General features: G+C 45.0%; 1 protein-coding gene across 6 annotated transcripts in view; it reads left to right on the top strand.

The window, feature by feature from the left end:
• hdac9b (histone deacetylase 9b) overlaps window positions 1-22,741 on the top strand; it is a 54,812-nt gene that overhangs the window by 21,666 nt on the left and 10,405 nt on the right. Inside the window, exons 1-6 of one of the 6 annotated variants that reach the window (XM_020041308.3) lie at window positions 4,523-4,610; window positions 4,817-4,898; window positions 15,322-15,557; window positions 16,616-16,778; window positions 17,548-17,671; window positions 17,889-18,013. In XM_020041308.3, coding sequence (XP_019896867.2) covers window positions 15,387-15,557; window positions 16,616-16,778; window positions 17,548-17,671; window positions 17,889-18,013 — 583 coding nt within the window. In that variant the 5' untranslated portion in view covers window positions 4,523-4,610; window positions 4,817-4,898; window positions 15,322-15,386. Of the gene's footprint in view, window positions 1-4,018; window positions 4,611-4,816; window positions 4,899-15,321; window positions 15,558-16,615; window positions 16,779-17,538; window positions 17,672-17,888; window positions 18,014-22,741 lie in introns of those variants that run through there. The other 5 variants (XM_010884559.5, XM_010884557.5, XM_010884558.5 and 2 more) reach the window with 5 other exon arrangements.

The following is a 22,741-nucleotide window of genomic DNA, read 5'->3' as shown; positions in this document are numbered from 1 at the left end:
CTTACATGGTGTGCCTGGCTCCCCGCTGCGTTTCATCATCATTTCTGAGATTGTCACAGAGACGGAGAAATAGGGGGGACACGAGTGAGAAAAAGTGAGAGAGACAATTGGGGGAGAGAGAGAGAGACTGAGAGGAGGGAGTCGGGAGGGGGGGAGAGACTGTGAGAGGAGGGAGTCAGGGGGGAGAGAGAGAGACTGTGAGAGGAGGGAGTCTGGTGGGAGAGAGAGAGACTGTGAGAGGAGGCAGTCAGGGGGGAGAGAAAGACTGTGAGAGGAAGGAGTCAGGGGGAGAGAGAGAGAGAATGTGAGAGGAGGGAGTCAGTGGGGGAGAGAGAGAATGTGAGAGGAGGGAGTCTGGGGGGAGAGAGAGATTAAGCATCAGAAGCGGGGGTTTGTATTTGAACTGGTAATTGCGTTATCTTGAGAAACAATCTCAGGTTATGACTGGGGTTCCTTTTTATAGATCAGGGAGAACATGAGTCATTCAAGTAATTCTTGTAACTAACTTCAATGTCCCTTTCACGATCATTCTCTCCCCGCGCCCTGCCGAGCATAGATTCATAAAAAACTAATGTACATTTAAATGTGGCACACAACTTGTTGTTGCGTGTATCTCTCTCTCTCTCTCTGCGTGTGTTTGTGTGAGACCTTTCCTTTTTGACACCCCCTTTGCTCTCTGAATGGAGCTATAATGCCTTATATAAAGCCATTTAGATTAGGAAAATGCTCAGGGCACTTCATTGGTCTGGCCTATTTGTTCTTTCGTTCCCTTTTAATGCACCCCCCCCCACACACACACACACACACACACATGCAAACACACACGGAGGCAGGCGGGCAGGCAGGCAGACACACACACACAGTCCTTCCCCCTTACTCTCCAGCGCTCTTCCACCGACACACTGACGTTTGCACTTAAGTGTTTTAATAGGACTAAATCAGACAAGAAGATGTGGTGACGCAGGAGGGCCGGCTATAACGGGCAGACGATTTACACGGAGTGGCCTTTCTACCAGCCTTAGCCATTTACAATCAAACCTATTCTGGCTCAGGAAGAGGAGGTCCAGGTATTAAAGCAAAGTGTGGGTTAATCACTGCTACCTATCTTTGTCGGCTGCCAATGAATGCTAAAGTAGGGCAAATGAGGTGGGGTAATTTTGTCACAAATGACTAATTGGTTTTCCTTTGATCAGTTGACAGCACAAAGTTCCAACACATCCAAAGCAATAAGGCCCCAAGGTGTGTGATGTATGACATTATACCTCCGTGCTGTTCTTAGCCGTAGTTTATTGGCCCCAGATCACAAACACCCAAGGTGCCTTATTTCCATTTATAAACTTGTTCCCAATGCAATAACAACAGCGCAAATAATTATTTTGCCTTACCTATGTTATACGATCTGATTTAACATGTCTTTCAACCAAACAGAATTGATGACCAAACACCTCTGTGAGTTTCTCTGTGAGTTTCACTCATGTATGAATAATTTTATATTTTACTGCTAAAAACCTTTAAGTCAGTGTTGATTGTGCAATTCGGCACAGTTGTTCACTGTTGCAATACTGTAATATCCTCAGTTTTCCTTGTGAAACCGTCGTAGCATGAAATGACTATAGTCATGCAGGACTTTCCTATTCCGCCTGACGCCAGGGACTGGGATGTTCCAGAGGTGTAGTTACATAACAGACTTTCCATTTCTAATAATAGCATGCATTATCATAATCCCAATCCTAACCCCTGACCTCTTCAGATCCTTCACTTCCTCTTTTGACCGTCACCTGTGACGCCGTAGCTTGTGACCTGCTCTGGGTCTGTCGATCTGAGGATCTTCCTGAGTATGTGCCAGGCTGAGAGGTTATTTGTATTCAGGTCCTAATTAGCTGATGCCATGATGTCAATACACACAGCCACACTTATGTCCTTGTTTAGCTAAGTAACAGCCACTGTCCCTTCTGACTCGTCCCTCCACTTTAGGCTTGGTAGACCAATCCCATTATGATTGATGGATCAGGGGTGCAATAGTTTTGCACCTAAACAATTTGGTAGTTCATTTTTGTTGGGTTATTTTTTTTCCCAATCAAGGTCGAAGTAATCGGGCAGGGAGTCGCGCTGTAGCATACGGTTTCATTATTCGAACCTCACTCAACGTGCTCACATCCTTTCCAAACACATTCATTTGATCAAAATTGGAAATGTATTTATTTTGAGCGATGAGACATTTTATTAATATGTAACAGCTATTTGGTTATTTGTTCTCTTCACCATAGAAAACATACAGGAGCTTTAGTATCAAGCTGTTTAATAGTTTAACATCACAGAAACAGACATAACTGTTTATTGTTTGTCCAACTGTATTTATTTGTGTTGACACTTGGACGAAGCCGGCCCTGTGCAGTGGCCATTGCGTTATTTTGGTCCTAACAAAGTATCAAGGGGTTAACAGCTGGGGCTGAAGCAACACAGTCCAACTCCTTGTCTCTGTCTGTCTGTCTTTCTGTCTCTGTTTCTTTGTCTCTCTCTGTCTCTATCTCTGTTTGTCTCTCTCTTTTACTGTCTCACACTAACTTTTCTCTATTTGATTACATTTTTCTCTCCCTCCCTGAATCTGTATCTCTGTCTCTTTGTCTTTCTCTCTGCCTCTTAGTATCTCTCTTTCCTTCTCTCTCTCTCTCTCTCTCTCTCTCTCTCTCCCACTCTCTCTCTCTCAACCCTGCCTTTATGGACGTCACAGAGCGGTGCATGACTCTATAAATAGTTTTGTGTGCTGGCTCAATGCCCCTGGCTGGGGGACAGGTCAAATTATGAAGGGAAAAAAACAGGACCAATTTAAAGGCACAGCTCCCTGGTTTGGCTTATTCTCTGGACCGTGTCTGTCAGTGGTCAAAGGGAACACTTGACCTGACAGCTATTTGATGAGTTCAATTATTATGTTTTGGGTTCTCTACGGGGGCTATTATGGACTGACATTCGGTTCTGTTTGAGAATTAAAGCAGAGCAACTGCTTCCTTCCTACTCAATTCAAACAGATACTGTTTGTTTACCATCAAACAAGGCACTCTTTTGTTACTTTGCAATGGATGCACTGATCTCCTCAGTGAATTAGTTCAGATACACTGGTTCCTTTAAAAACCTGTGTCACATGGAATACTGAAAGGGACATAAAGGGGTTGTTTATTTTACATGTCACATTTCCAAGCCGGTAATGCATCTTAAACACAATTGGCTGGCTGTTTCCTGATGAGTTGAAGTGGCCTGAATGTATGCTGACCACAACTCTAACTGACACATCTATCTAATGTGTCTGTCTGTGTTACTGCGTTTCCTAGCGTATTGGTATTTTCTCATGCAGAATACCAAAACTGTGTGTATCCACATTATGTCATGCGGGAATATAAGAACTGTGAGTAGCCATAGTTAGCTACTCGCAGACACTAGCCTTGAACTTGAACCAACAGTATAATATTGACGTCACACTCATTTTGGATCTACCTGTCCAACAGACATATGAATTTCGCTGTCCCAAGACAGAATCACACAGACGCCATGGCCTTCCATGAACGTCAAACAGTTCAACTGACCTTGTGAGGGCAGATATTTGATTTGGACGGACCGGTTAGGAAAATGGAAGCAACGGGATAGAACGACAAACCTTCAGAGAGGGAAAGAAAGAAGAGTGATAGGTGAAAAGGACAGAGTTTTGGGAAGAAAAGAAAAGAAGAAAAGAAAAAAGCAATAGAGTGAGAGGAAGAAATGAAAAGAGGGGGAGGGAGAAGGATCAAGCTGTGGGAGCCTCCATCTGTAGCTGGGTTGGGGGGCTGTGGAGGGAGTCAGGAGACAAGCCTTCTGGCAAGCAGCTAGCTGTAGAGCTGAAGAAGAGACAGCTGTGTTTGGTGGGGTTATTTTTAAACCCATCAATGCTGCTCCAATACCCTCGCCTCGGCCGACTATTTATAGCCGGGGCCGGCCATTGTTCTATTTCTGTCACCTGTGGGCCACGCTGTTGTTGATTCACATGCAAATGAAGCCTGCGCCCTCTCCGGCTTAAGCAATACTTGCCTAGGAGAGGTTGATGGGTAATGAGCACACGGCTCATCTCTGACTGGAAGGCTCAAACGCAACACAGTGCACTCACCGCTCAGACCTTAGAGAGGAAGAGAGAAGACAGACGAGAGAGAGAGAGAGAGAGAGAGAGAAAACAGAGATAAGAGGAAATCAGAGCAGGGTAGTAGCTCAGTGTTACAACAGTGGTTAGACCTGTCTTGTACATCCAGTGTGTGACCGGACACTGCTGTGCAGTCCCAGGAGAGGGGAAAGCCTCAGACAGGCACTGTCTGGTGTGGTTAGCGTGCTGCATTACAGCACAGCGAGGAGAAAAGGTAAAGATAACTGCCTGCTCCCAGTTGCTGTACGCTGTCCCGGTCGTTCCCCCTGCTGCTGTGAGGGGTTGGCTCTTTGGTGACAGGAAGAGCAGAGCTTGCGATGCGAACGGAGCGCTGAGTGGAGTATGCTGCAGACGATATACGAGGGCGAGTCGAGTTCCTCCAACACAACAGACGACGGCCACCAGCTCTTCCTGGACCAGCACGACATGCACAACGTTAACAACTCAGGTGGTCAGACTTAAACAGGCTTCATTCCGCCTCTTTTCACTTCTTAGTATTTTTGTCACTTTTCCTTCGGTTTCCTTTCTCCCTCTCTTCGTCCTTCTCTCTGTCTCTCCAATCTGTTCATCACCCTCTCTCTCTCTCCTTTTCTCCCTCTGCCACCCCCCCCCTCCCTCTCTCCCTCTGTCTGTGTCATTGGCTCAACTCTCCAGTCTCCGCTAGTCAGTGTCTTTCTGCCTCTGTGAGAGGAGGGATCCAAACGCGTTGTGATCAGGCACTGCTGTCTGTCTTCAGGTATTTACTTGTGTCACATTACAATGCATTATGATTTCACAGTGTGCAGTGTTTCATCTTTTATTGAGTCCCTCACTGCTTGTGGGGTGAGTGAAGTAAAAATGACGAGTACCAGCGAGTAAATATAATGTTAGTGAAGTACACTGTTTTATTTGTGTTGATGTGTGCCGATGTAGCGATCAGTTGTTCAGAAGTGTGCTCTGCTAGATATTAATAGCACCGGCATTGTCACCACGATGAAATGGTATGAAAACATGAAAGGGATGTTGTGTTTGGATTAGGGAGGCTTCCACGTCACTCTGCACTTCAGAGTTAGATCAGTGACAGGAAATACTGTGGCGAAATATAGACAGTTCAAGGAAAGGGGAATGCACTTCAGAAACTTTGTCTCAGTGCATGTTTCCCCAAACACAATAACTTCTATTTCTAACCTGAGAATGTCAGGGTTTGTGCGAAAGCTGACATCATTCTAAGTAATGTGTGTTTACAGTATTGACTCAGTGTGACTCACTCTGCTATTCTCTGCTTTTGGAAAAAATACTTGCTGTATGTGATCTAATGGGTCTTTAAGAGTTATATTGTGTATTCTAGGACAGCACACATACTCTGCATACAGTAAACTTACAGTTTCAGTGGACAGAAAGTCACATGACATTTATTAGTTGTAGACAAGCATTGAGTGGTAAATGGGATATTATTTTTATTTAGTCTATGACTTTTGAGCAGTTTTCGTTTTTCATTTCTCACATTCTCACGTCAACCACCAGTCACCACATGTACTTTGGAAATACATTTACAATTTGTCGTGCATTTAAATCAACTCTGTCGGTACAATATACACACTGGGTTGTTTTTACCCTGAATACTTATGGCCTAAAAGATATGTTACATGAGATTGTTGTGGATGACAGAACTGCTTTCTCCTGTTCTAATTGCATTGGTGAATGGTTTCAAATAGCAATAAAGGCCCTAAGGGTGTTGTAGTGTATGACCAATATACTAAGGCTAAGCTCTGTTTCCAAGAACCCTGAGTGGCATCATACATAAGCAGTGGTTGACAAGCCATACAGAACAGCCCTTAGCTGTGGTATATTAGCCATACAGAACAGCCCTTAGCTGTGGTATACTAGCCATACAGAACAGCCCTTAGCTGTGGTATATTAGCCATACAGAACAGCCCTTAGCTGTGGTATACAAGCCATACAGAACAGCCCTTAGCTGTGGTATATTAGCCATACAGAACAGCCCTTAGCTGTAGTATATTAGCCATACAGAACAGCCCTTAGCTGTGGTATATTAGCCATACAGAACAGCCCTTAGCTGTGGTATATTAGCTATACAGAACAGCCCTTAGCTGTGGTATATTAGCCATACAGAACAGCCCTTAGCTGTGGTATATTAGCCATACAGAACAGCCCTTAGCTGTGGTATATTAGCCATACAGAACAGCCCTTAGCTGTGGTATATTAGCCATACAGAACAGCCCTTAGCTGTGGTATACTAGCCATACAGAACAGCCCTTAGCTGTGGTATATTAGCCATACAGAACAGCCCTTAGCTGTGGTATATTAGCCATACAGAACAGCCCTTAGCTGTGGTATATTAGCCATACAGAACAGCCCTTAGCTGTGGTATATTAGCCATACAGAACAGCCCTTAGCTGTGGTATATTAGCCATACAGAACAGCCCTTTGCTGTGGTATATTAGCCATACAGAACAGCCCTTAGCTGTGGTATATTAGCCATACAGAACAGCCCTTAGCTGTGGTATATTAGCCATACAGAACAGCCCTTAGCTGTGGTATACTAGCCATACAGAACAGCCCTTAGCTGTGGTATATTAGCCATACAGTACAGCCCTTAGCTGTGGTATATTAGCCATACAGAACAGCCCTTAGCTGTGGTATACTAGCCATACAGAACAGCCCTTAGCTGTGGTATATTAGCCATCCAGAACAGCCCTTAGCAGTGGTATACAAGCCATACAGAACAGCCCTTAGCTGTGGTATATTAGCCATACAGAACAGCCCTTAGCTGTGGTATATTAGCCATACAGAACAGCCCTTAGCTGTGGTATATTAGCCATACAGTACGGCCCTTAGCTGTGGTATATTAGCCATACAGTACGGCCCTTAGCTGTGGTATATTAGCCACACAGAACAGCCCTTAGCTGTGGTATATTAGCCATACAGAACAGCCATTAGCTGTGGTATATTAACCATACAGAATGGCCCTTAGCTGTGGTATATTAGCCATACAGAACAGCCCTTAACTGTGGTATATTAGCCAAACAGAACAGCCCTTAGCTGTGGTATATTAGCCATATAGAACAGCCCTTAGCTGTGATATATTAGCCATACAGAACAGCCCTTAGCTGTGGTATATTAGCCATACAGAACGGCCCTTAGCTGTGGTATATTAGCCATACAGAACGGCCCTTAGCTGTGGTATATTAGCCATACAGAACTGCTCTTAGCTGTGGTATATTAGCCATGCAGCAATGCTCGTTTGTGCCGTGTTGCTAACTAACAGAGAAACAACATTAGCCACAGAACCACCACATCACTAGTTTATGAAACACATAGACTGCCAAGACTGAACCGTTATGCTATTAAATTCTTTAGTCTGTTGTGCCGCTGTTATGCAATTCCATTCTATGGCCCTTTAGTACAGTCCTACAGGGCAGTTAATGGGCTGAACAGGACGAGAAGTGTGAATGTGTCTTGTGGTGCGATCGGCTCTCCTCTGTTCTAGTCGTCCACGCGCCGGCAGGTTAAAACAGAGAGCACATCCACCAGATCATTGCTCCTTCAAGAGCTGCTTTACCATTCCTTTTAGCCATATACAGTATGCCAGTTTTCAATGTCTTCTTTTCCCAGAACATTATCTGCCAAACAACAAGATATTTTAAGTGACTGAAATTCAGGCTTGTTGCTTATTCTGTGGGTCAGCTATTCTTAGGCGTGTTATTTTAGGCTTATGGCATTAGCCGGCTGAGATTAGGCGCTTTGCCGCCGTTGTCGCTCCCTCTGTCTCAGCAGCAGCACGTCCCTGATATAACGGAGCTCTGGAAACGTAGAGATTCTGTCATTCACCTATCTGTGGGCGTGCGCGCTGCTCCTGCCCCCTATTCTGGAATCACTTGTAGTCTATTATATTTTTGGTGTAAGATTGCCCTTGTTTCATTCCTCTCATGATGTTGGCTGAATGGCCGGTCAGAGAGGCGGCACAGGCTGATGTGACATACAGAGTCGGTCCGTTGGACCAGGGCCATGGAGACAGGGTTTTAACCATTTAGCCGAAACGTCCGAAACCTTGAGTTAATAATCATATCATATGGTGATGGAGATGTCCATGTGATGAGCTACTAAATTCACAAAGGTTTCTGTGCAACAGATGCTCTTCATAAAATGACACTTAGTTTAATAACACTACCCATCTCTCCCGCTTGCATGTTGAAGAAGCTAAGTTCATTCACACAAACGCAAAATCTCTTTTTCTATTTAATTGAGAACACAAAGGCTTTTTGAAATGTGTAAATTACTAATTAGCATACATTTACTGTCAGGAAGTGGGATCTCTGACAATAACAAAATACAATCAAGGCTGTTTTTTAATTGTAGTTACTCTGCCATTATGTTATTTCTCTTGAATCATGAAACAGTAGAACATTTCAAATACGCACTTCAAAAATTATATAATATGCTAGCTATTTGTTCACTCTAAAACTTGATCAACATTTTATGACATTTAGGAAGTGGTTTTCAAAGTTCAGGTCCTGACCCATAGTATAATAACAGTGGAACTGCAGTGGTCTCAATGAAACAAATTATTATTTTCTGAAACAAATGGTTGAAGAGTTCTGGTTATTGAATACGACAATATACAATATTTTGTACAAAGATCTTTTGACAATAAACAACATTTTAGTGAGCATATTTATTTATTCATTGTCAAGAGACACTAAATTATAATGACCTGAATGTTATTGATGAAATTCTAAATGTACAGATTTTAAGGTTGTGTTATATGAGATCTGTGGTATGGTGGGTCCCACAAATAATTATTTCTTTAAAAGGTTTTATTTTGACTGTGTTAAAGGGTCTGCTAGTAAAATAATGGGTTATATGAGTTTCTGAATCATGTATAAATTGATAACAGTACAATACACATGCTAACTATATTTGAACAATATTATTTCCCAGCGGTAACAGCAAAGAGATTTTAGCTTGTAGGGACCCACCAGGGATTCCCTGCAGAGTTGTTTTAACTATACATCCTGCCCTCTATGACAGAAAAGCTGGATACTTTGCATTAAACTGGCCAGAAAGTTATACTGCAGTTATATAATCTTGGTTGCACTGCTTTGTTCTGCTATGTTCATTGCAGAAATGCTAATGATTTTGATAGGAGGTGCTGGCAGTGGCTGGTGACCAGATAGTTCCAGTACATTAAAAACATTGACAACAAACTTGCTTTGGGGAATGTCCAAGACGTTCGAGTGGTTCGATTTGTTGACACTGCACAGCTGTAGCTGAACCCGGCACTCTTTGTTAGCAAATGAAGATAGCCTGCAAGCCACAGCTCAGTTTCAGCTAGAAGGACGAGCCTGACTCTCACCCTGAGACTTAAAAATAAAGGTCTGTTTCCTGCTTTAGACATGCCAGCTGCCCAAAATAACAAGACACTTAATGAGAGATCCAGCCCCACATAGCAGGCCCAAGCATCAGGCTATTTCTACCCGAAACATCTCCTGCATCTCGCAGTTTCTATTAATACAGGAACTAAAGGGAGTTATGAAAGTGCTTGGTTGAACGTCATAATGCCATTGGAGACCAGGCATAAGTATTTGTAGAAATATTTTTGAATTGAATGTATGTTTTAGTTGCTGTTCTATTGTTATTGTTGATTTGATTGTGGGTCTGACGTTAGTCTCTGTAGATAATCATTTTTTAAGTGATGTAGTTTATGTGGTTCTCTTTACTGTCCAAAAAATCATTGGAAATTAGAGAGAAAAACAACAATTATCTTATTACCATTTAGACACACACAGTTTGTAACCTTCCCTTCCCTGTAATGGATTTGTTTGGACCTGAATGCTGTACTACAATCTTCATAAAGTGCTTTGAGGAAGCAGTCAAGCAAAGAACAATCAAAAAGATGAATCATCCAAGACGAGTTAATTAACCTTGAGGGGAAATGTCTACTTAGTATCGTAGTATCGGCCACTGTCTCATCTCCATTCAGAATGACACATTAAACACTATTGGGACAGTTACTGAGACACAGCTTAATTAAGACTAGTCTTGGACAAAAACTAAATAAGTCAGTGAAGATTATTAATTAAGCATTTAAATCCATTTCTATTTTTAATCTACATAGAATAACCATTGGGCTTAATGTGACAAAAAACCTTCAGTGAAGATTCTCCATTGGTAAGGATTATTCTGTCCTAGATGTGTTGCTTAATCCAGGTAACAAAGTGGTCAAGACCAATGGGCCAGTAAACAATTGCTGTTTCCAATCCCCAAGCCAGTAAGGTGGACAACCTCAGCAAGAAAGTTAACACTAATTGCAGCCAGGTGTTGTGAGTAACAATGTGTTCTAGTCATACTTACCCGGTAAAATAATATAAAAAGACTGTCCCTTTTACAAGAAAACTGTCCTTTATACAGGAAACTGACCCCTTAAACAGGAAACTGTCCCTTTAGCCAGAAAAATGTCCCTTTAGCCGGGAAACTGTCCCTTTAGCTGAAAAACTGTCCCTTTAACCAGGAAACTGTCTCTTTAGCCAGGAAGAAACTTTTGCTTTAACCAGGGTGAAACTTTAGCTTTAATCAGGAACTGTCCCTTTAACCAGAAAGCTGTCCCTTTAGTCAGGAATCTGTCCCTTTAACCAGGACATTTTAGCCTATCTATTAATTGTAAATGATATAAGGCATAATCAACTCTTGAATCTGTAATGGCACAATCCAAAATACAAGTCCATGACTGGTCCAGACTATAGATGTCTGTCTGTGGTGGAAAATCTGGTCTGAATTTCATCCTTTTCTCCAAATCAGAGATGAATTAAGGGCTGTTACACCAGGTGAAGGCAATTTCCTAGCAGTTAGATAGAGAAAACAGAAGGGTTTATGCAACCTGGGACAGACGTTGACTACCCCAGACATATTCTCTCTCTCCTGACACTGTGGTAGAAACAGAACCTGAGCCCTGGTAAAAAGTAGTGCACTGTGAATCGAATAGTCTTTCATTTAGGCCACAGTCACTGGTCGGCCCAACTCTCAAATTAAAGCTGTGATCATCACTCTAACCACCATGGGGGCTAATGAGAGATGAATACATTTGGGAGAGTCAGTGGAAGAGCTCTGTGGCATTGGTGTAGGAGGCCAGTGGCCTAGGAAGGTGGTCACTGGTCATAAGTGACCCTATCCCCCTTTGGCAGGGCCCTTTGGTTGGGGTGGAATTTTAGCATGGAACAGGGTGCTGTTTGTCACTCCCTGGTGCTAAAAACAAATTGGGACCTGTCATTCATAAATCTCTTGTTTACCCAACAGCGCCTAGTGACACTTCACCACCAGTGAGGAGGCCCTGCTTTCCTTGGAGGAAACCTGTATGCAAAATGGAAACATAGTAGTATCATCTCACTGGACCTTTTTCAGAAATCCTAAGAGACCACTTCAGTGCTTTTTCTGGGTGATTCATGTAAAAAAAAAAAAAAATACATAAATGCAAGTGTGCTGCTTTTATTTTTGCTGTGTGTTAAATTAAGCAGACAGACTGACTAGCATGACAGGGTTTCACACACTGTCTATATTAAGACCTAGGCAGCTCAGAAAAGCTTTTAAATGTAGCCATAGTTACTATTAGTTCTGTATTCTGTCTTCTGCGTTGCTGACAGTATTGTTGGTGCATCCACAGACAATTTCTGCTTTGGATGCATATAAAATATTATCTATTCAATCTTTAAGAGTTGGTAGCCAAATATATAATCAGTTAGACATAGGTTTATTTTAAAACGTGGTTGTATAATGCAGGTCTGTTAACAAGATCTCAGGCAAAGATCTCATATCTTTTCTACTTCAGTTTTTTTGGTTAGGGTTCTGTGACTGTACAGTGTCTGGATTTCCTTATGACTACAGATGGCTTGTATTGATTAGAACTGTATCAAACACTGATGTTCTACTTTGAAACAAACACTTTATGTCAAATTATAAAAATGTTTAGGCTGTGCCTTGTTCCTAATCTCTCTCTGCCTCTGTCAAAAACTCTGTGCATCTCTGATGGAGCCTCTTAGTAGGGCTTCACAGTGCTGTTCTGATGGAGCCTCTTAGAGTGGAGAGTCACAGTGATGTACTGTATGGTTCTGAAGGAATCTCTTAAAGTGGAGAGTCACAGTGATGTGCTGTATGATTCTGAAGGAGACTATTAGAGTGGGGAGTCACTGTGATGTGCTGTATGATTCTGAAGGAGCCTTTTAAAGTGGAGAGTCACAGTGATGTGCTGTAGGGTTCTGAAGGAGCCTTTTAAAGTGGAGAGTCACAGTGATGTGCTGTATGGTTCTGAAGGAGCCTTTTAAAGTGGAGAGTCACAGTGATGTGCTGTATGAATCTCTAGGCCAGGCTGGATCCTCCAGATCAAAGTGGTCTTTAATGCCAGTCACATTGAGGGAAGGGAATGAAACATGAGATTAATTAGACATCACAGTGGTGGATTCTCCCTCTCAGCCAGCCAGCAGGTGTTTTTAGTCTATATGCAGTGCCATTAGAGTCGCAACAGAAGCGTAGCAGCTCTGCCAGACCCTCTCTGTGCTGTCTGTCTTACTGTCTGTCTGACTCACTGCTGCAAACAGATTGGTTTCGCGGGTTCAACTCTACTCCAGGAACACCACTGGTGCTGCTACAAAAGGGTCCTTTATCAAGTACTTACAAGCTGAGATTAATACTCCCTGTCAACAGAAATAGGTTGTGTGCTACAGGTGCTATAGGCTGCTCTCCTCTAGGAGCTCCTCTGTCATTTAAAAGGAGCTGTTTTTAGAACACAGGAGAGAGAGAGAGTGGAACATGAAGTAGAGCCTCAGGAGTCCCCTCTGCCTTTCACATTTTCAGAATGTGTTTAGGGACAAAGAAATTAGAAAACATCTCAAGTTCACAGAAGCAGAACCGCGTTGGCAAATACGGTTTTGTCAAGACAAGGTGCACGTTACCACAGACCATGCCCGTGGCACTACATTCTAAGTGAACTGAGTGAATAAGCTCCAGGCTTACATAACTCTTTTAACTAAACAACACGATGGAACACCTGTCCCTAGCCCTTGTGTCACATAGCAACCGTAGCCAGGATAGATAGGAGACAAGGAGACACAGAAAGACTCTGTATCCGTTCTGCAGGAAGGAGAGACGTAATTATGTCGCCTGCCGCCTGCCAGCGTTGCCATGGCAGCCAGTTAGGGTGGTGGATAGGGTGTGGGGGTTGTCAGAGACCAGGATTGCGCCACTTGCTTTTATGTTTCTATTTATAATCACGGACGACACCACCCGCCCGCACGCCGCTCCGCACAGACGGGTTGGTCGTATACGGTGGCAACATAAAAAACAAGCTGCTCCTCCACCACTGAAAGAAGCGGGCAACATTTTCTCACAGTATCGAAGGAAAACACGGTGTGTCGTCCACCAATAACTAACAGAGACGTCTTAAAGGAACCTGGGTTTGTCATGTTGCAGGTTTAGTGTGAGGAGGAGTGGGGAACCGTGTGTCCCCAGTGGTCCCTAGTTCCTGTTAGGGTGCTGTGTCCCTAGTCAGAAGTAGTTCCCTGTGAAGGGGGTAGAGTGCCAGGCTGTGCGCCCACTTTCTCAGTGGTGCCCATGGTGGGTATGTGTACAGGGGATGAGGTCAGGCTCAACAAGTGATGTCTCAAACAGTGCCTGTATTCTTCTCCCTGGAAATGTGACCCCTTGAGGGATTAAGGCAGTGAATGCTACTCATATATCTCCCCTCCAAACGTATGTCATTTTAAGTAGGTTTGAATGGATTATTTCTGGCAAAAAAAATGTACTACACATTTATGCCGTCTGCATATAGATTTTGTACCATCCGCCCTACCTTCCTTTTTCAAGACTCGGAAAAAAAAGCTTTGCAAAAGAGGGGGAAATGAATGTGACTAGAGAAGAAAGGTTACTATCTGTGGTATTTTGAGAGATGGTTTGCTTTAAAAGAAAAGCTTGCTGTAAATCCATAACCTCATCTGAGGGGGATAAAATGAGCAACAGAAGCCTGGCCTTCACCATCCCCTCCGGACCAAAGAGATGGAGTAGCCATGTCCTCAATGGTCTGAAGTGGATATTGATTTCCTCTGTGGACCACCTATATATAGAACATGGACACAGAAGAGGGATACCCTCTCAATCCCTGTCTTTCCCCCCTCTCCCTTTCTCCTGCTCTCTCTCCCCCTTTCTCCCCCTTCTCCCTCTCTCTCCACTTTCTCCCGCCTCCCTCCCTCCTCTCCTTGTCGTGCCCTCTCTCTACACCTAGCTATTATGTTTAATAGGCAGAAGGTTGACTGAGAAAAATAGCCTGTACTGAAGTGGTTTCTCTGAGGGGAGAAGAGGAGAAGGACCGACAGAGTGAACAAGGCTTTGTGGGAACCAGCAAAAGTCTGCGGGGTTGATGATGCAGGGAGGAGGAAGTCATGAGGGATCACGTACTTCCAACCGCTGCTTTATTTATTTACCAAACAGGGAACCGACAGGATTTGTATGTAAATCCTTGAAATGTCCGATGCAATGTGGCGTGCCGAGGGTCTATTGAGCCTCTGCGCCGCTGCCCGAAGCGGGTTCCCGGGAGGCTTGAAGGCCGCGCTTCAGGATGTGATCCCGTGTTTGTTTATAGAAACTGTAATATAATTGCGGGTTCCTTAGGATCACATGAGAAGAGGAGAGGAGGAAAGGCTGTGCTCCTCTTTGGTTTCTCTGTATCTCTCTCTCTCTCTCTCTCTCCCGCTCTGTCTCTCCATTCTTCTCTTCCCATTTTTGGCGTGGTGCCCACATGCTCTGTCTTTGTCTTCTGAAGCTGCTGGTATTTTCTCTGGTGAAACAGCCTTCAACTTTACACAGTGTAATGTTCACGGTGTTCCTTCTTATGGGGACTGTTGAAAATGCACTGCATGTTTTTAATTTCTGCCCCTTGGGATTATTAAAGTGGGGGTTTCCAAGCCAAAATGTTGCCCCATCAAACAGCATCGTCCATATGATATGATGTTGTGCAACTCTGAACAGTAAAATATAATCTGATTTGTTGTGCACAAAATCCTGGGATGCATATCTGTATCTTATCCCAAAATACTGAATCCTTGTTGTTCTTATTGTCTCTCTCCCTCCCTCCCTCTCTCTCTCTCTCTCTCTCTCTCTCTGTCTGCATCTCTCAGTGGACATTAAGCCAGAAGTACCTTTGGACCCAGCGTCTCCATTGGACCTGCGCACTGACCTGAGGATGCTGGGACCTGGCTCTGACCCGGGTGTATGGGAGCGCCAGCTTCAGCAGGAGCTGCTCCTCATCCAGAAACAGCAGCAGATCCAGAAACAGCTTCTGATCAGCGAGTTCCAGAAGCAGCACGAGAACCTCACCCGCCAGCACCAGGCCCAGCTCCAGGAACACCTCAAGGTCAGAACCCCTCGGAACATTACGTAAAGCCATGCTGTTCTAAAAGTAATAGGCAATAATATTAGTGGATGTGATCAGAATATGTGTATGCAAAGGAAGTACTCTTTTGTGTTTTTGGTTGCAGGAGTATGACCTAAGTGAAACACCCTCACTCAATAGGAATACCTGCCTGACTGACTCTATCACATATCTCTTTATTTTTGTCTGCCTGCCTGACCCTGTCACATCTCTGTATCTCTTTCTGCCTGACTGACCCTGTCACATCTCTGTATATCTGTCTGCCTGACTGACCCTGTCACATCTCTGTACCTCTGTCTGCCTGACTGACCCTGTCACATCTCTGTATCTCTTTCTGCCTGACTGACCCTGTCACATCTCTGTCTGCCTGCCTGCCTGCCTGACCCTGTCACATCTCTGGATCTCTGTCTGCCTGCCTGACCCTGTCACATCTCTGGATCTCTGTCTGCCTGACTGACCCTGTCACATCTCTGTATATCTGTCTGCCTGACTGACCCTGTCACATCTCTGTACCTCTGTCTGCCTGACTGACCCTGTCACATCTCTGTATCTCTTTCTGCCTGACTGACCCTGTCACATCTCTGTCTGCCTGCCTGCCTGCCTGACCCTGTCACATCTCTGGATCTCTGTCTGCCTGCCTGACCCTGTCACATCTCTGGATCTCTGTCTGCCTGACTGACCCTGTCACATCTCTGTCTGCCTGCCTGACTGACTCTGTCACATCTCTGGATCTCTGTCTGCCTGGCTGACCCTGTCACATCTCTGTATCTCTTTCTGCCTGACTGACCCCGTCACATCTCTGTCTGCCTGCCTGCCTGCCTGACCCTGTCACATCTCTGGATCTCTGTCTGCCTGCCTGACCCTGTCACATCTCTGGATCTCTGTCTGCCTGACTGACCCTGTCACATCTCTGTCTGCCTGCCTGACTGACCCTGTCACATCTCTGTCTGCCTGCCTGACTGACCCTGTCACATCTCTGGATCTCTGTCTGCCTGGCTGACCCTGTCACATCTCGGGATCTTTCTTTGTGTTTGTGTTAGCTGCAGCAGGAGTTGCAGGCCATGAAGCAGCAGCAGCAGGAGATGGTGGAGAAGGAGAGGAGGCTGGAACAGCAGAGCCAGCAGGAGAAGGAGCAGGAGAGGCACCGGAGGGAACAGCATGTCCTCGGTCTCAGCCTCAGAGGCAAAGAGCGTGCACGAGAGAGTAAGAGTTCACAGTTCACCTTCGTGTCCAGTTCACCACTGTTAAACATACAGCAGACACAATGTTAACACACTATCATACTGATAACACCCTGACACACCAATAACACACTGACACATGATAGCACACGTACACACTGATGATTCCCTGCCACACTAATAACTCCTTGATACATTCTTAACTCCCTGCTAGATTACCAACTCCTTCTGTGTCATTGTGGCTCTGTTATCATAAGGACAGTGACTGTAATGGCACCAGATATTACAATATTACAACCTGTGCGTAGTGTGTGGGCTGTATACACGCTGAGTGTAATGACTAGCCAGTGGGAAACTAATTTACTGGTAGGGACTAGAAATGATGATGAATACTGAGCAACAAGCCAGAGGCCACAGCTGGTTCTCTGCTGCTGCATGTTCTTTCCCCACCAGGGGGAGCTGTTCCTGCATTAGACATGGCTCAGAGGGATCAATTCTAGGAGACAGTAAAGACCTTCACTACATAACCAGTCTAGTGCTTCATAACGCTCTTAGACAGTGCAGCCAGTTATAATGGTTAGTGTAATTCTGGGAGATTCTATAGAGCGCTATGGAAATACAATGCTGCAATAGATGTATGTTATGTAGACAGTGAAGTCACACAGCCCCCAGTGTAGTGTGCAGCACCCTGGGCTATTATTGACTGGTCCATTTGGGACATGGTGGCTGAATGGGCGCTGAGCTCTAGGGTAACCCCAATCCCTGCCTCTCTCTGACTGCTGGTCTCACAGGTGCGGTGGCCAGTAACGAGGTGAAGCAGAAACTCCAGGAGTTTCTGTTGAGTAAATCCAACAAGGACCTGTCCACCGCCGGAGCCACTCACACCCTCATCCACCACCCGAAGTTATGGTACACGTAAGTCCTCACTGACGTGGCACCACTACAAACACATTGTGTCTTCATGGAAGTGTGCTTCTTCTTGTCACCATTTATCAAAACAACGAGAGTTATGTTTATACATTTGAGAGAGCTAGGAATGACTGTTCGCACAAGAAATAAACCGAGAAGACACTGATTTTCCTCTCAGATGATTGTACCGATCTCTCATGTTGCACTGTGCGCGTGTGTGCAGGTCATCCCACCACACACACTCTCTGGACCAGAGTTCATCCCCGCTGGGTGGCATGTCTCCCAACTGCCAGTACACACTCCCTTCCCCTCAGGACAGCAAGGACGACTTCCCCTTGAGGAAAACAGGTAGGCAGATTGACCGCACGCGCGACCGCACGCGCGACCGCAACGGATCCACACAGACTTAACCCACACGCGCACACACATAAAGACCACGCGCAACAATACTCGACACACTCAACCACTATCAAACAATCTGACGCGGGCAATCAAAACGCAGTGCATTCTGAGGTGCACCTTTTCATATCAACTGTTCACTGTAGCATTCATTCAGGAAATCCCTCAACAGAATCTGTTGGCAGACATCTTGTCCACAGGGCGTTACAATTACCATCCATGAATGGCTGATTAATACAATGAATGTGCGGTGACCTCTCTCAGTCCAGGGCCACCCCTGTGTATCCAAGGAGCATTTCGTGACCACGCTGATGACCTGCTAATGACATGATTTAGGGCTATTATGACCTTTGAACCCCAACTCGCCCCCCGGGGCCCCTCTCACCCGTCATAACCCTTCAGGTGACCCCTTTACTCAAATAATGGGGAAGGTTATGCCAGAGCAGTGACAGTTACCAAAATCATTCCTGCCTATGTGTGAAGACAGAAACTTGAGTGCCACCTATAAATAACTACTAACACTTCAATCTATGAAACCAACATGTATTTAAATGTTTGAAAGGGTATGACTCACAATGATAAGTTGCTCTGGATAGCTGTATTTTGTAAAGTGCTTAAGTCAAATGTTAATGTAAAATATGTGGAATCTTTCTTATGCATACAGTATATATTTTGAGTTGAAATCAACTGAAATTCTTTTCAGAGTAATGCTTTGCTCACAAAGACACACATTCGGTTCCAAAAAGGCCTAAGCCTTTATGTTTAAGACCTCAGACAGTGTGACCACTTACTAGATGGTAGACTTAAAGCGCCTTTAATTTCTCAAACGTTATAAGCACCACTAACTATTTTGAAAACACACAGCTTCTCAGCGAATGGCAGCTCAGGTTTGTTGCTTTAAAGCTGGAGGAGCCCTCTAGGGGAAGTCTGTATAAATAAGAGTTATACCTCCCTCTTGGTTTAGCTCCACCACAAGTGCTTGCCAAAGCTAAAACTGTTCATAATTTCACCATGAGGTCACGGAAATGACACTGCATTCTTTCCCCTTTGTGTCTAGTTGAATTACGACGATAAACAATTATACCTGTTTAATGACTTTAACGCATGAGCTGGCATGTTGTGGATAAACACAATTTAGAGATCAGGAAAGGAATTATATATTTTGTTTTTGGGTACTTTGTAATATAAATGTTAAAGCTAATTTGTGGTCATTATGGCTATTGCATGGTAAAAATAAGAACTGGAGAATCACATGAAAGAGAATTGTTTGTCTCACTTTGACAAATATTACTAGCAAAGGGAAATACCATTCTCTTCCCGTCTCTTCCTCTCTCTCTGGCAACATAGCTAAAAACCTAGGAGATTAGGAGTGGCTTGCAAGTCCAAATAATCAATCGACAAAGTAAAATATTGTACCTCGCCCAAATCAGAGGTTTCCCAGAAAGGATCTAGAATGTGTCCTGTGATCCAATGGGTAACCACGGAGGCTTTCTTCTACGTTTAACAACACCTTCATGATAAAATAAAACAGCATTTCTATTATACTCTTTAGGATTTTCCTTTTGGATTATTTTCAAATGCCTCTCAAAATGATTGCAATAATCTCTGTGTCTCTCAGAATAATAATAATGCATTGATAACCCCCCCCCCCCCTACAAAAACATTTCCTGCCCTTTGGATTCCAGAATCTATATGTGGTCATGTCCTGTGCGAAGGCCCCCTTCCCTTCCCCCGCGACTTCCTGTCCGTCTTTATTAAAGTCCTCAGAGAGGCTGGCACGCAAGGGGGACACACAGAGGTAGTGTTGTTCCTGGACACGTCGTCCCCGCCGATAGCTGCCACTGTGACAGACAGGTGTCACGGAGTAAGGGGGACTGTAGCTGGGCAGAAGGACACCAGTGTTTGTTTAGGCAAAGATAGCCCTCGGAAAACAAAGTGGACTGGATACGACTACAGGCTTAGGTTGCGTCCCGGAGTGTATTCTCTAAAAGCACCGTGCTGTCTAGAATGGCGTGCCGCTGGGACACAGCCTGGATGCCTGACTTGAACAGCTTGGCTGGTCTAACACCCATTTTCTTTTTCTTTTTTTTTTTTAGGGGGGAGTGGATTTACAGTTGTTGTAGAGAAACTGTAAACGTTTAGCAGTTTTATGATGTGCTTTAATACCAGGTCATTAGCCTGTGCTCTGGTGCTATATCTGCCCCCGCTGCTACAGGTCTCGTTGGAATATGTCCAGGACTACTGCAACATAACTGCATAAACAATAGATATTTTATTCTGTAGAGCTTTTTGGTTTCGAAAAACCACATGCCTTATGCATAGCACCGACAGTCACAGGAGCATAGATGACCCCTTTTAAAAGCCTATTTTAAAAGGATCAGGCCTGCTCCATTTGACAGGCTATAAAATATGAATAGTTCATGATAATTATGTTATTATGCACTGGGACATGTAGACCCCAGGTACTTTGGTGCTTTTCAATGTACTGTGCCCATAATACATCGATGCTAAACTATCAGAAATTATTCAGGCAGAAAATAGTTTGTGTTAATTTGTGTTTGCTGTTTCAGTCTGAAGCTTCGTGTCTTTTAAACATGTCATTCTACCAGGTGTCTGGCTGACTGCCTGTTTCAGCGCTAAACCAATAAGCATTACAAATGCTTCGTCCCCTCTGGAATCAAACCACATTAGTCTCTTCTAATTACAACAGGATTCGTGCATTCATTATGCACTGATCACAAGCCCGTCCTACTGAGACCTTGAGTCACGTCCATCCCCCGAAGCAAAGCATTTTAGTTTTGAATTTAATGCGATAAACTTGTTTACTTGACCACATCCTCTCTGCCATGTCTGATGTCTCAGAATAGACTGGGCTCAGGGAACGTAATGCTGTGGTAAGAATAGCCTGGCTTAGAACCACAGAGAGGTGCAATACCCTTGTCTCCAGTCTTGACCCAGTTACCACATGTGGCAGGCGACGAGGGGGGGGGGGGCATTTCACGTAGCTTTCTGCAACTAGGGGGATATTTTAAGGCTGGGAGGCTCGTAGGCATAGAACCTCTTGTATCAGGCTGTGGCCAGAATATGATCCTCCGCCTGAAGTGGGAGAATCACAACGGGTGAAGAAAGAGTTTTGTCTGGACCAGGGGAGTTCATGGTAGATTTTCTTGGATTTTGAGTGCCAGTTAATCTTGATAAGCGCAGTATGACTTTTGATAAGCTGGAAAATAACATGCTTCTGTGCGGATGGAGATGTAGAAGATTTCACATATCCATATCTCTGACAGCAACCCAAGCCCAGATGGAATACCATCTTCACACTTCTGACCCAAGCTGAGCAGAGCCAGAAAGATCGGAGCCAGCACACAATGGTTTGTGTTGCCGCCACAGTACGAAGAGCCGGTGAAGTGAGCCCTCGTAGCCATTTCCCATTCCTGTCCTAAAATGGCACCTTGCTCCCTGCGTTCTGTAAATAGGGAACAGAGTGGCGCTTCGGACACGGCAGCCAGCTGGGCTTGTCTCGGTCCGACTGCCTGACTGAGAACGGCATCACACTGACAGCAGAGTTAACACTGAGATGGAGTGAAGATAGCATAATACATTCAGTTTGAACAACCCGCCCCCCTCCACACACACACACACCAGCCCCCCAGCTAGAACTTTCCACATGAATAACCTGATTGATTTATGGGCATGTTAAACACCTCCCGGCTCATATGTTTCGCTGCCTGTTTTAGTTGGGTGACGTGTTCTTGGCACTTTGTCGGCTGTCGAATGAGGTGGCCCAGGTGTTTGTATCAGTGTGAATTCTCGGTTAGTTGGGTCTCCTGTTGCGTCGCAGGCAGGTTAGTGCTAAGCACAGAGACGTGGGTTGAGTCTCAAACGGCACCGCGTTCCCCAGAATTCCCTGGCGCACTTCTTTTCCGACCGGAGCCGAAGGTAGTGCACCACGGAGAGAACAGGGCGCCATGGTGACAAGAGTCTGTCCATCTCCCACTGTGTGTCTGCCGTTCCCGTGGCGACAGCACGGTTGGGATACGGGCGCGAGGCGCTTGGTGGCAGCAAGCGTCGGTAAAAATAGAAAGCAATCAGGGAAGCAGGGCGTGAAGCGGATTCATGAAGACTCCCTGCAGCGCTTTCTCTCTCTTTTCCCCCTCTCTCCTCCACTACCCCTCGCTCGTAGGATTAGAGACTCCTACAGCGTCAACGGACGGGGAAACTGAGTGTGTGCTGCCGCTTTTGACAGGACACCCAAAATAGAAGCATCTGGCCCTGTCCTCCCCAAGCCCCCCTCTCGCACGCCCCTTTTCCTCATGCAACATTTTATTTTTCTGCACCTCAATAGAAACCCCCAAAACGCTACAATGAATCTCAAGGTCGGACTGAATAATCGGAAAACAACACTGGCCTGCATTGTAATGACTGTATAACTGAGATGTCCGTTTTACGGGACTTCGTTCAGTAATGCTCCATCCGCTCTCCTACGTCAGTAGTGGTTTGACCCCTGCGCTGACCTGGAAGTGAGTGTTGTGGAGTGAGTGGAGGGGAGTCCCAGGGCTGTGGGGATAGAGGCTGGGAGGGGAGTCCCAGGGCTGTGGGGATAGAGGCTGGGAGGGGAGTCCCAGGGCTTTGTGGATAGAGTCTGGGAGGGGAGTCCCAGGGCTGTGTGGATAGAGG

The sequence above is a fragment of the Esox lucius genome, chromosome 20 (assembly GCF_011004845.1).
Source record: "Esox lucius isolate fEsoLuc1 chromosome 20, fEsoLuc1.pri, whole genome shotgun sequence".
Classification (NCBI taxonomy): Eukaryota; Metazoa; Chordata; class Actinopteri; order Esociformes; family Esocidae; genus Esox; species Esox lucius.
Note: the sequence above shows the minus strand (reverse complement) of the source record. Positions and strands in the feature narration are given on the sequence as shown.